The sequence below is a fragment of the Prunus dulcis genome, chromosome 2 (assembly GCF_902201215.1).
Source record: "Prunus dulcis chromosome 2, ALMONDv2, whole genome shotgun sequence".
Classification (NCBI taxonomy): Eukaryota; Viridiplantae; Streptophyta; class Magnoliopsida; order Rosales; family Rosaceae; genus Prunus; species Prunus dulcis.
In genome coordinates this window covers 11,394,324-11,407,612 of record NC_047651.1, presented here as the reverse complement: position 1 = coordinate 11,407,612, position 13,289 = coordinate 11,394,324, and the positions used below count along the sequence as shown (strand labels likewise).

General features: G+C 37.3%; 2 protein-coding genes across 2 annotated transcripts; both read left to right on the top strand.

Annotated features, from left to right (window-relative positions):
- Window positions 1-722: 722 nt before the first annotated feature.
- LOC117620186 (phosphoglucan phosphatase DSP4, amyloplastic-like) lies at window positions 723-7,200 on the top strand. Its single transcript, XM_034350324.1, has 14 exons — window positions 723-865; window positions 975-1,044; window positions 1,168-1,212; window positions 2,074-2,176; window positions 2,381-2,457; window positions 2,548-2,624; window positions 2,858-2,938; window positions 3,287-3,419; window positions 4,722-4,781; window positions 5,169-5,225; window positions 5,956-6,051; window positions 6,206-6,265; window positions 6,489-6,596; window positions 6,865-7,200. The coding sequence occupies exons 1-14, from the start codon at window positions 840-842 to the stop codon at window positions 6,994-6,996; spliced, it is 1,125 nt and encodes a 374-aa protein (XP_034206215.1). The 5' UTR covers window positions 723-839; the 3' UTR covers window positions 6,997-7,200.
- Window positions 7,201-12,503: 5,303 nt separating this feature from the next.
- Window positions 12,504-13,289, top strand: LOC117618122 (F-box/kelch-repeat protein At3g06240-like). The gene has a single exon (XM_034347741.1). It carries the CDS (start codon window positions 12,504-12,506, stop codon window positions 13,287-13,289), a length of 786 nt encoding a protein of 261 aa, XP_034203632.1.

The following is a 13,289-nucleotide window of genomic DNA, read 5'->3' as shown; positions in this document are numbered from 1 at the left end:
GAAATAGAACAAGTAGAAGCACTAAATGCTATCTGCCCCAAATCTAGACAAAACAAAGCACAACTTCAAGCCCAGCAAAGAGCATCCCACCACAATGTAAAACTGTCAAAGAAAACCTTCTATGCACGCATAGTTCTTTGTACAAGGCATAACAATAAGCGTCAGAGCAAAGCCAACCAAAGCACCAAAATCCTCTCCTTATCTCCTAATCCATCGACAAGTTAGGAGGGGATGGATCAAGATTGGCCTCTTAGCATGACGAACTTCCAACAGAAGATTATTAGAGTAGAAACGTTTATTAGATGCCAATTTTAAAAAATTAATGATTGTATTTTGGGAATTAAAAAAATTCATTAAGGGCTCATCTTTGCTTCTTTTGAAAATAGTTTTGAAAAGTAACCCAAAAGCTACTTTTGTTAAAAGGCCACTGTTTTTAAAATAGTAGGGATATTTTATTTGAACCAAACACCTTAAACTGCTTAACATTAAAGTGAAGCTGGTTTTTTTTATATGAAAAAAAGGGTAAATCTTACACCACTTGCATTAAGAAATAGATGACATTAATTAGTATCAAATTAAACGGATTAGCAAAAGATAGACATGAAATCTACGGTTCGCAATTAAAAAAGATAAAGAAATGACCAAATCACCACTTGTAATAAACAAACATATCAAAGAAAAGTGGCATTTTCGAGAATCTTCAAAAAGGCCATTCCTTTTTAATTTATGCCGAGGGAGCAAACGTCTATATAAGCCAAGCCAATAAAATATCGTCAATTCAAGACTGAGCTCTCTCTGTGAGATTTAAAGAAAAGATATTTTCATCCTTGTGATCAGAGATGAACTGTCTTCAGAATCTTCCAGGGTCTGCCTTCAACTTCCAATCCAATTTCGAACACATAATTCAAAACAATTCTCAATTTTCTTTATCAATCAAATTAATTATTTTCTTTTTTCATTTTTCCAAATTCCAGATCCTCTGTTTTGCCTCTACGTAGCTTCAGATGCAATCCCAGAAAGCCTTCGTTCTGTATCACAACTCTGGTACACTCACTCCTCTTTCGCCATTACACACGTACTTACATATAAATACATATAAAATGTGTTCGTTTGTGTGAAATATTTTGCAAATTTTATTTTTTACGAATTTGTTTTACTCAAATGCAGGGAATGATGAGTAGCACTGATCTGCCCCGACGTATGGCTGTCAAGGTAGATTAAGAATTTTAAGAATTCTGTGATTTTTGGACTGAGTATTTGCTTCAACTGTTTATTATTGCTCATGTGTGGATCTTATAAACCTATTTTCTTTATTGGGTTGTTTAGTTTCTGGGTATTTTGTTTTTCTTTCCTTTTGTGTTATTCACAACTCTGTAGTCTGGAAGATGGAAGTAGTAAAGTATATATGTATCTTATTGTCATTTGTAGTTGAGCTGACCCAACTGTATCATTTTCCCCATTCAGAGTTTGGTGCTTCTCAGAAGATAATTTGGAATGAATCACAGTAAATAACAGTCTGTTGTTACTAGTTTAGGCTTCTAAAGTAATTGGTACTTTGTCATGGTTTAAGAGAAGTAGATAATGGATACATTTTCCTATTGTAAATTGATAATGGAAAGCACTAAGAAAGTAACCCACACATGCTGTCTTTCCCTCTTTCAGCATTTGGACTAAACTTGTAGCTCCTCCTAGTTATGCCATAGTACATGATATCGTACATTATGAACTATGCTCATCACTACAAATCGATGGTGGGGAATTTATATGTACATTTTGCAATGATTTAACTCGTGCATTTTACCAAAATAATAATAATAATAATAATAATAATAATAATAATAATAATAATAATAATAATAATAACAAAAGGCTGAAAGTGGCCCAATTATCTGTCAATATGTTTGTGTGTGTCTGTGGGTCTATGTGTTTTGCTGTGGAAGGATTGGCAATGAGCAGAGTGCATGCTAGATCAGTTGTCAGATTTTTTAGTGAATTGTTTTATTGTAACTTGTAAGCTTTTATCGCCCTTGCTGCTTGTTGTGATTTGAATATTTCAAATGTGTTTTTCTGTAGGCAATTTCTGGTTCCACGTCTAGTGCTGAGACTAGTGGTGCCGAGGCAGAAGAGGAAAAATCTGAGATGTATAGTACTAACATGACCGAAGCCATGGGTGCTGGTAAGTTAATCATGCATGGGTTTTTTATATGCCTGGCTCAGTATACTGAGAAACGATATATTGAGTGTATGATTTTACTGTTTTGGCAATCTGGATTAGAGGGCGCATATTGTTTAGAACATAGATTGATTTCTTTTTGTATGTTGCTTTGTTTCTGTGATTGCAGCTAACCACACTAGTCTCTTATATAACATTTTGATGCAGTCTTGACCTATAGGCATGAGCTAGGTATGAACTACAACTTCATACGTCCAGATCTGATTGTGGGGTCTTGCCTACAGGTGATCTTTGTTTCATAACCAGTCATTTGAACAAATATTATCCATTATTAAAGTTCCCTTGTCTGATTGTTTCATTTTACTTCTCACCAGACTCCGAAAGATGTTGACAAGCTTCGAAGCATCGGAGTGAAGACTATTTTTTGCTTGCAACAAGATTCAGATTTGGAGTATCCTGGAGTTTTTTGAGACAACTGTGAGCAAAAATATTACAAGCAACTGTGACAATTTATTGCAAGACTATAATGCTTTACTGGGGAAAAAAATAAAAATAATATTGAGGTGGTTCACTTCATTAGGCATGAGGTGATAATTGTAATGTGTTGGTCATTTGAGACGACTGTGACAGTTTAGTTTAGTTAGAAGAAAATTAAACTGTAAATTCCTTAACCAGTTCTTCCAGATATTTTAGTGTTGACATTGGTGCCATTCGAGAGTATGCCAAAACATTTGATGACATTGAACACTTGCGTGCTGAAATAAGGTTAGTTATTTAAAATTAGTTGTTGATATATATTTTTTTTCCAGAATGAATTTCTGACATGGAAGCATGAGTTTGTTTGTCATTACTGAAAAGTAGAAGCAGTGAACTTTGATTTCTATTTCCCCTTATGTGATTTCCTTGTCCATCTTGACATTGATTTTAACAAAAATATGATCAAACCATCCCTTTTTTTTGCTCTGTTTGGAGAGCAATTCAATAGCTACCTTATAAACTTTCACTTACAGTTTTCTTTTTTCCATTACTAAATTACTAAGTCATTCCTCTGGGGAGGGTCTGTGTATGCACACATTCAATAAATTTGCTTCATTATAATGTTTGATGTTGCAGGGATTTTGATGCATATGATCTGCGTCTCCGGCTCCCTGCTGTCGTTAGCAAATTATATAAGGCCATAAACCGAAATGGAGGTGTCACTTATGTGCATTGCACTGCTGGACTTGGAAGAGCTCCTGCTGCTGCGGTATATTGTTAACCTTGTATTTAAAATTAATGGTATTTTATCCAGATTTTGAGCAAACACCTTATGGAACTCATGAAGTTCAACTCTCCCTCAAATTTGTGTTATGTGCTTGTGTTATGCAGGAACTAGGGGAAACGTTTTTGTAAAGTAAACCTAAAATGTGGGAGTATTTTTAGTCAAATGAAAATCATGTATTGTAGTAACTAACCTACGGACAAGGGAAAATGACATACTTTTTAGTACACTAACCTATGTGTGAGCCAAAAATGAGGGAGTATTTTTGGTTAAAAGCATAACATTGATATTTGCCAAGCTAATTCCTCTACTGCAGTGTACCCATGAGACCGCTTGTGTATTGTCTTTGTAGTTGCTCATGTTGCTCTGCAGCTAAATATTTAGCTTTACTATTAGAAGATCCATAGCGCTGACAGTTTCTTGAGATCTCTGGACTGATTGCTGCCAGTCTCGCCAGTCTTTACAAATTTAAATAATAAAAATTATTGATGATTATTTCCTTTTTCATTTTCTGTTTCCTGCAAAAAAAATTCTCTCTTATTTTTACCAATTTATATGTACCTCTTTGAGTCATAAATACCTAGATAATGTTAAAGTGTATTATTACAAACTTGTTTAGGGTCTCCCCAACCAACTGGTACAAGGTAATCGTAAGGCAGTGCAACTATATACATATATATGACATTTAATTTGGTGGACAAGAATAGCAAGTCGCTGCTGCCTTGTTGAAGTATGAATATTTTTCTTTAACCATATCAATGAGCTTGACGCTGATTTATGATTAGTGTTATAAATATTTGTCAATGCATTGACATTTGTTCACATCTGAGAACCTCAGCTTCTCTTATATCTTTTTACGACATCTTTGTGCTGGTCTAATGGCTTTCTGGTGTACTTAAATAATTCAAAAGTGAATGCAATTTAGGCTCATTCTCTTGCCCATATCACACAATGGTTTTCCAACAGACAATGAATGATTTATTTCCGAATATTTGGTAAAATGCTATTGTACTCAGTCAAGAGTTATGTAAATTTTGTAGAAAATTATTCAAATCATACGAAGCCAACAACAATAGACAGGTATACATGGATAAATGGATGTCAGAATAGTCTTGACTATAAGAGAAACGAATGAGAAATGTTGAGAGGGTTCTCATAACTCGCAACTTCAAATTTATTTAAGTTCCAGCTTGCAGTTACTTTCATTTCATATGCTTGTTTATGCAGATCAATCTGGTATGTTGTTTCTCTTTTCAAAACTGTTCTGAAATGTTGTTGTGGTGGCAGTTGGCTTACATGTTCTGGGTTCAGGGATACAAGCTGACAGATGCTGTCAATGTACTGTTGGTAATTTTCTGTTTCGTTGACCTATTCTGATATGCACAATATATCAATACATCATCATGTTGTTAGCCCATGTGCATTTTATTTAGCGAAAATGTAAGTTTTAAGTTATTTATCAAAAAAGAAAATAGGAGAAGAAAGAAGTATGCTAGAAATTTAATTTTGGATTCACGAAACTATGGCAGAACCTTGAACGTCAAGTTTCAAAATCAATCATGAATTTTATGCAGTTGTATGACATTGCTATTTTTCGGAAGAAAAAAATTAAGAAAGTTTGTATCAGTGGTATGACAGCTATCTCAAGCAATGAGAAAGTGGGCCAATGTAATGCATAAATAAATATGGATCTTCGCAATGTCTCATAAGTATCTCACTCTAAATTTAATGCAGAGCAAGCGATCGTGCTGCCCAAAACTGGATGCTATTAAAAATGCTACTGCTGATATTGTGAGCCTCTTTTTTCCTTTACTGTTATTTCATATGAATCGTTTCTTAAAAAGTCTAGTCTCATTACCGGTTTCTCACATGTATAAATTTTCAACTTGAAAAGATGATGATATAGTAGAACAGTTTCGGGATGCATGTTGTTACTTGATACAGTTTGTTGAAATTCTGCCATAATGGATGGGATTCTGAAATTGGCTACTACAGTTTTCCTCACATGAGCATGTTTTTAGAAAGTTATGCCTAGATATTCCTGTTTTAGGTTCTTCAACATGCTTTCTTTTTCTCCTTTTGTCAGCTCCTTTTTGTCTTTTGTCTTGATAGTGTTGGTGGTCAGATCATCTATATGTTACAAAATGTTGGAATTATGACAGTGCTGGGCATGTTTTTCATCTCATTAGTGATAAAAACTGCAGTAAGGGAGGTATTTCCCCCCTTGTTTTTTTCTTTTATGTTTCTTCGTACCGATATCTAAATATATTTTCTTATTCACCAAGAAAAGAAAAGTAGAGAATGGTGGAGATGTGAATACTTTAGATTTCCGACTTTGACTCTAGTTATTCATTGTAATACCTGACATAGTTACCTAGAATGAACTTACGTATTGAACTAGAAGGAAACTTATCTAAAATGAAGGAAGTTTTAATAGATCTAATATTTGTCTTCTTTTGCCAGACTCATATAAAAAGGAATTTATTACAAACTCATGTGTCTCGTATCTTCTCATTTGAAGCTTACAGGCATGACAAAAAGGCTTGTCACGTTAACTTGGGGAAATCATAATTGCACTACAGTGGAAATCTCTGGACTCGATATTGGATGGGGTCAGGTAACGATCTTTTTATTTCAACCTTAAGTTCAGAGGCAGACTTCTATGCTTGCTATAGCTTCAAATTATGATTTTAATCTGTAGCTTATGCTACCCGTAAATATGAAGTATGGACTTTTTCGATCAATGATGTTCTCTTGTGATGCTTGTACAGAGTATTCCTTTAGAGTTCAATAAGGAACAGGGTTCGTGGATTCTCAAGAGGGAATTGCCGGTAAGCATTTGTCTGAATCAAAAGTATGCTTATGTTTGACCTTCTCAGGTTAAACATGGATCATCAACTTATCATTCTAGTGAAGTCTAAATATGTATGTCAATTAATAGGGAGATAATTCCATCTCTAAGTAAGCCATGCTGACTTGAAAAAGATTGCATAAGATTCAAACATAGAATGTTGCATGTATTGATCAATTTCTTGAAATAAACTCGTGTTGCAGGAAGGACGATATGAATATAAGTACATTATTGATGGTGCATGGACGCATAACAAATACGAGCTTTTCACCTCTCCCAACAAGGATGGCCATGTCAACAATTATGTTCAAGTAAGGTTCAGCTTCGAGTCTTGAATTTGTAAATTATTAAAGAAAAAGAGGGGAAAAAAAAGTATATATAACAATATATCATCATGGAAACTGGAGTTAAAATTATTTATATAAAAAAAGAATGTAGCAAATAATGTGCTGCATAATTTTTGGGAATAGGGACCTTGGCTTCTCCTGGTGAACAGATTCTAATTGGACCCATGTTTTGCATCCGAAACGAAAAAAAGTTGCAACATGTTTCTTCTCATTTGTTGAGCTTTTCCTGCAGGTTATTGAGGATGATCCTAACAGTACTAGTGCTGCAATCCGGAAGAGGTTGACTGGTGAAGATCCTCGTCTTACAACCGAGGAACGACGTAAAATAAGACAGTTTCTCGAAACGTGTCCTGGTGATGAGTGAACTGCGAAAGGGCAATACAAATTGTCTTAGCATGTAAAGTAGTAACTGTACCAGTTCCCTAGCATTACATGGTGACATGCACGAAATAATTGTGGTATAGTATATACCAAGAAATAGGAAATAATTGTGGTATAGTTAACAATCAATAAATATAAGTTCCTATTTCAGCAACAATTTAAGAATAGAGAGATCATAATTTGACCATTAGTGGAATTTGATGAGGAATGTCCCAAAAACTTTGACGCATGAGAGAAACTTTATTAATCAATAAAGTCTAAATTCCTTATTTTCTCAACGAAATTTTTTGGGTTATTACATAATCTAGAATTTGAGAGTTGGTGTTCTTAACTATTTGAGGAACAAAATGTTGACATAGGAAAGAGAACTAACTATTTAGCGACCTCATTAAAAAATTTACAATATGTCAAACTACTACCGAATCCGGGTCCTCAGCTTAGATTCTCTCTTCTATGATCTAGTTGAATTCGTCTTTCCATGTGCCACCTCATTAAAATTTGATCCAACAGATTGGTATTTTTTCATAATTAAAAAGAAAAGAAAAACTCTAATTACACTTAACGATTTGAACCTTGACTCCTGCTATCGTTTAGGGGTTTTGTTTTCTTTCTAATTCCTTTCTCTTCAACCTCTCCCTCTTTCCTGTTGTTTTTGTCCGCAAAATCTCCCCCAATTAAATTTGTGTTTTGGTCAGTATCTCCCCCAATCAGTTTAGTCTTCCCTTTTCCCCCAATTATATGAATACATCAAGCCTAATTATGGCAGGAAAATATTATATAATACTCAGTATCTTTGTACATATGGACAGAGATTAAAATGAGAAATATGCATTTACTAGGGTTATCACGAGTTGAATTACAATCTTCGGACGTTCTTTAAAAAAAAAAAAAAAAAAAAAAAATCTTGGGAGATATCTATTTGACTATACTGTATTTGCATATAAATATGGAAGGCAGGATGAGCAATTGAAGACATATAGCATAGCATATCCAGTCCCTGCAATTATACTCCAGCTAATAACATACTTGCTAAAATATGAAAATTATGAGAGAATATTTGTTTGTGGGAATTTTGTGTATTCTTCTCCTTGTAGGAGGTCATATTTATAATACAACGAAACCTGAATGGGCAAGTAAATAATAAATTCCTAAATCTATTTACAGTAAGAAATTAGGAATTAAAGTAAATCAATTACAATTATAATAGGAATTCTCGGTGTGTAAGGAAAGTAAGTCAAACAAGTCACGCCAACACTCCCCCTCACGTTGGTGCATAAATGTCGCTAATGCCCAACTGATCAAGTGAATTGTGGAATGCTTTACTGGAAATAGCCTTTGTCAAAATATCCGCCAATTGATCCTCGGATTTCACAAAAGGAAACTGAAACACTTTAGCCTCAAGCTTTTGTTTGATGAAGTGTCGATCCACCTCAACATGTTTAGTACGATCATGCTGAACCGGATTCTGTGCAATGGCTATAGCAGCCTTGTTGTCACAAAAGAGATTCATTGTGGATGTAGGTTTATACCCAAGTTCAGTAAGCAACTTTCTTAACCAAAGAAGTTCACAAATCCCTTTAGTCATGCCTCTGAACTCGGCTTCTGCACTGGATAAAGCTACTACATTCTGTTTCTTGCTTCTCCATGTCACCAAATTACCTCCCACGAATGTGAAGTAACCCGATGTGGATTTTCTATCTGTTACATTACCTGCCCAATCTGCATCTGAATAACCATCAATATTTAGATGACCATGCTTTGAGAACATAAGTCCTTTTCCAGGTGCAGACTTCAAATATCTAAGTATCCGAAGAACTGCATTCATATGGTCTTCACTTGGAGAGTGCATAAATTGACTGACAACGCTCACCGCATAAGCAATGTCTGGTCGAGTATGTGACAAATAGATCAATCTTCCCACTAACCTTTGGTATCTTTCTTTGTTAGTTGGAACTTGATCCGGATATTCTCCAAGATGATGATTCTGAACAATAGGAGTGTCCGCAGGTTTACAATCTAGCATTCCTGTGTCTGTCAACAAGTCCAAGACATATTTCCTTTGAGAGAGAAATATGCCTTGCTGCGATCGAGCCACCTCAATTCCCAAGAAATACTTGAGTCCACCTAGATCCTTCATCTCAAACTCCGTAGCCAGATAGTCTTGTAGCTGTGATATTTCCTGTTTATCATTCCCAGTAATAATCATATCATCAACATAGATTATTAATGCTGTTACCTTCCCTTTTCGATGTTTCAAGAACAGAGTATGATCTGAGTTGCACTGTTTGAAACCATTGTTCTTCATTGCCATGGTGAACCGTCCAAACCATGCACGTGGTGATTGTTTCAATCCATACAATGCTTTTCGTAACCTGCAAACTGTTCCAGTCTGAGTAGTATTATATCCAGGAGGAATGTCCATGTACACCTCCTCCGTGAGTTCGCCATGTAGAAAAGCATTCTTTACATCAAACTGGTGTAGTGGCCAATCCAAATTAGCTGCAAGGGACAATAAGACTCTGACGGTGTTTAACTTTGCAACTGGAGCAAAGGTTTCTTCATAGTCTATACCATAGGTCTGTGTGTACCCTTTTGCCACAAGTCTTGCCTTGTATCGCTCGATAGATCCATCTGCATTGTGTTTTATAGTAAACACCCATCTACATCCGATAGTCTTTTTTCCTCGGGGTATAGTCTCCAATGTCCAAGTCTGATTTTTCTCAAGAGCTTTCATCTCCTCTTTTATAGCTTGGACCCACTTAGGATCTTTCAATGCTTCAGAGACCTTGGTTGGAATATGGATAGCAGACAACTGATGCACAAAAGCCTTGAGTGGTTCAGACAGCTTCTCAGTGGATACATGATTTGCAATTGGATACTTGGATGTCTTGCCAATATCAGGTGAATAACGGTTTGGTGGCTTCCCACGATTTTGCCTGAAAGGTAATTGATATCCAATAGTTTTATCATCTAAATGCACAAGTCTAGTAGGAGTAGTTACCTCAAGGATATTCTCAGGAGATTGGTCTGTTGGTACTGTTGAGTTAGAGGGGGGTCTTCATCTTGTTGTTCTGTATTGTCTGTAGGTGTGAGACTCGGATCAGAAATATCTTCGCATGATCAGGTGGGTCAGGCAATTGATCGCTATGAATGGGCGATTGGTCGCTTTTCGACAGAGAGTAATCTCGTGCTCCAGACTCGGGATGATCAATCATTTCTGTACAAGGAGAATTTCTTTATTTTCCAAGTTGCTCCAATTCTGCTCTTCACTTTGTATCTCCCCTGAAGTGTAGAATTGGATGATGGGTCATGGAAGAACAGCTCAGATTCCAGAAAGGTCACATCCAAAGTGACATAGGTTCGTTGGGTAGGAGGGTGATAACAGCGGTAACCTTTCTGATGAGTGGCATAACCCACAAAAACACAACGAAGTGCACATGGATCAAGTTTGCTACGTTGATTTTTGTGGAGATGAACGAAAGCCACACATCCAAAGATTCGGGGTGTGAGTACCAAAACAGAGGGCAGAGGTCTGTGTTGCGCAAGCACCTGTAAGGGAGTTTTAAAGGTCAATACACCAGAAGGCATGCGGTTGATCAGGTGAACTGCGGTGACAATAGCATCATCCCAGTGATGGCGAGGAACATGAGCACCAATCAGAAGTGCTCGGGCGGTTTCAAGAAGATGTCGATTTTTTCATTCAGCAACACCATTTTGTTGCGGTGTCTGAGGACAAGTCGTCTCATGGATAATTCCATGTTGTTGGAAGTAAGTCTGAAAGTCATGATTGACAAATTCTCCACCATTGTCTGAGCGAAGAATCTGGATTTGAGCATTAAACTGAGTTTTCATCTGTTTGTGGAAGGACTGAAAATGGGAAAACACTTCGTTTTTATTCTTCAGCAAATAAAGCCATGTCATCCGTGTACAATCATCGATGAATGTGACAAACCATCGAACACCAGAAGGAGCAGTGATAGGAGAAGGTCCCCAGACATCAGAGTGAATTAACGTAAATGGAGTAGTACACTTGTTCGTACTCAACGGGTAGGGCACACGGTGACTCTTGGCCAAAATACAAGTATCACATGTGAAGTCGGAGTCCTTGAAACCTGAGAATAAATCTGGTATAAGATGCTTCATATAACTAAAAGACGGATGTCCCAATCGACGGTGCCACAACCAGATTTGCTTTTGTTTGCTATCAAAGGGATGTGTCACGCTGTTAGCCATGCCGGGACTGAAGTCATCGACATAATATAGCCCCATCTCTTAGTACCACGACCAAGAATCTCCTTAGTGTGAATATCCTGAAGCAAACAAAAACTCGGGTAAATGAGTACACAACAATTCAATTGTTCAGTAAGTTGACTAACTGACAACAATTTAGTAGATAAAGATGAAACAAATAAAGTATTAGACAGTGTGAGAGAGGATGAGAGTGCAACAGTGCCAGCCCCTGTCACAGGATAAGTAACATCATTGGCATTTGCAATACAGGTTCGTCGAGGTTGTGTAGTATTCAGAAAATCATCAAGATCAAACGTCATATGATCAGTTGCACCGGAATCAATTATCCAGCTCTTGGAATCAATCTTATCAGAAGTATGGAATCCATAACCAGTACCATTACTGGCCATATTGCATTGTCCTCAATCTGTAAGAGTAGCCCACCAATCGGGGTAGCTAGGCAATGTAAAACATCTCACAAGTGTGTCTCGGATCACCACAATATGCGTAATCTGGTCCATGTGTCGGGGTCGTTAGTCGAGAAGTCATAATCTATGCAGCAGAAGATGCATAAGATACAGGTTGAGTAGGAATTTGGATCGGAATCTGAGCCTGAATTGGGGCCAGAGTCGGAGTCGAATTCGGGATCAAGGTCTGAATCAGAGACAAAGTCGAGGTCGGGGTCATCATCGGAGTCGGGGTCGGGGTTGTCTTCGGAGTCAGGGTCGGGGTTGTCTTCGGAGTAAGGGTCGTCGTCGTCATAGTCGGGGTCGGGGTCGGGGTCAGGGTCGTCAAAAGAGGATCCTGATTCTGGATCGGGTTCAGGGTCAAAGTCTGCATCTGTAGGAGCTGAGCCATCTGGGCACTCAACTCAACGATGGTTGGTTGAGAATAAGAGAAGAAGTCGGTGGTGCTACCTCCATGAGGGTTGAAAAAATCATCAAACCCCATAGCAGCAGCGGGGATTTAAAACTAGAGTCAGCAATTCCAAGATCGCCGCTCTGATACCATGCTAAAATATGAAAACTATGAGAGAATATTTGTTTGTGGGAATTTTCTGTGTATTCTTCTCCTTGTAGGAGGTCATATTTATAATACAACGAAACCTGAATGGGCAAGTAAATAATAAATTCCTAAATCTATTTACAGTAAGAAATCATGAATTAAAGTAAATCAATTACAATTATAATAGGAATTCTTGGTGTGTAAGGAAAGTAAGTCAATATCCACAAGTCACGCCAACATACTTTGTTGAAGAGAATGAAGCACATCAACTGCAACAACGCCAAGGAGAAGCCAGAACTAAACTTGATGATGATCCGCGCCCTACCACCTGAAATTCTTATTGACATCCTTTCAAGATTGCCCGTAAATTCGATTTGTTGCATGAGATGTGTATCTAAGGCCCTGTTAAAGATGGTTGATGACCTCTCTTTTTCCACATTGCACATGCGGCGTCGTTTTCTAACTACCTGTTCTACTCCTCAACTTGTTGTTCTTAATGAGTCTTCCTATGATAAATATGACATGTTGTATCCAGTGACGTACGACGGCCACTACTTATTGACAAAGAGTAAAGACGCAATTGTTTCCTATTTCGGATCCGAACGGCGTTTTTATTCGTTTGCTTTTGTTTTCTGCAACTTGTTTGGCTTTACTGGTCTTAATCCGAAGAGTGGAAGGTCTTCGAACCATGGAAGGTCATGCTTGTTGGTGAATCCTTTCAAGGGAGAAGTTCTAATGCTCCCATCTGCAAGTGACGTCCAAGTTCCAGCCAATTGTCTTTGCACTGTTGATTGGTACAGCATGGGATTTGATAATATAACCAACAGCTTCAAGATTGTACGTGTTTCCACCAATAAAAAAGACTACTTGGCCGCCGAAGTTCTTGTATTGGGGAAGAGCTCATGGCGGGAGTTGCCCACGGTTCCTCCTTGCTTTCCAACCTACAAGTCCGTTTATGCACATGGAGACATGCATTGGTTGGTCTATGGAGATTACGCGTCCTCTGCACGTTCGACTTTAAAAAAGAAGAGTTCTATTTGA

Excerpts from the sequence above, each read along its gene's own strand:
- LOC117620186 (XM_034350324.1), top strand. The coding sequence starts at position 840 with ATGAACTGTCTTCAGAATCTTCCAGG. Across the intron at positions 1,213-2,073 it reads CCCGACGTATGGCTGTCAAG|GCAATTTCTGGTTCCACGTC; the intron begins GTAGATTAAGAA and ends GTTTTTCTGTAG. Across the intron at positions 4,782-5,168 it reads ATGCTGTCAATGTACTGTTG|AGCAAGCGATCGTGCTGCCC; the intron begins GTAATTTTCTGT and ends AATTTAATGCAG.
- LOC117618122 (XM_034347741.1), top strand. The coding sequence starts at position 12,504 with ATGAAGCACATCAACTGCAACAACGCCAAGGAGAAGCCAGAACTAAAC.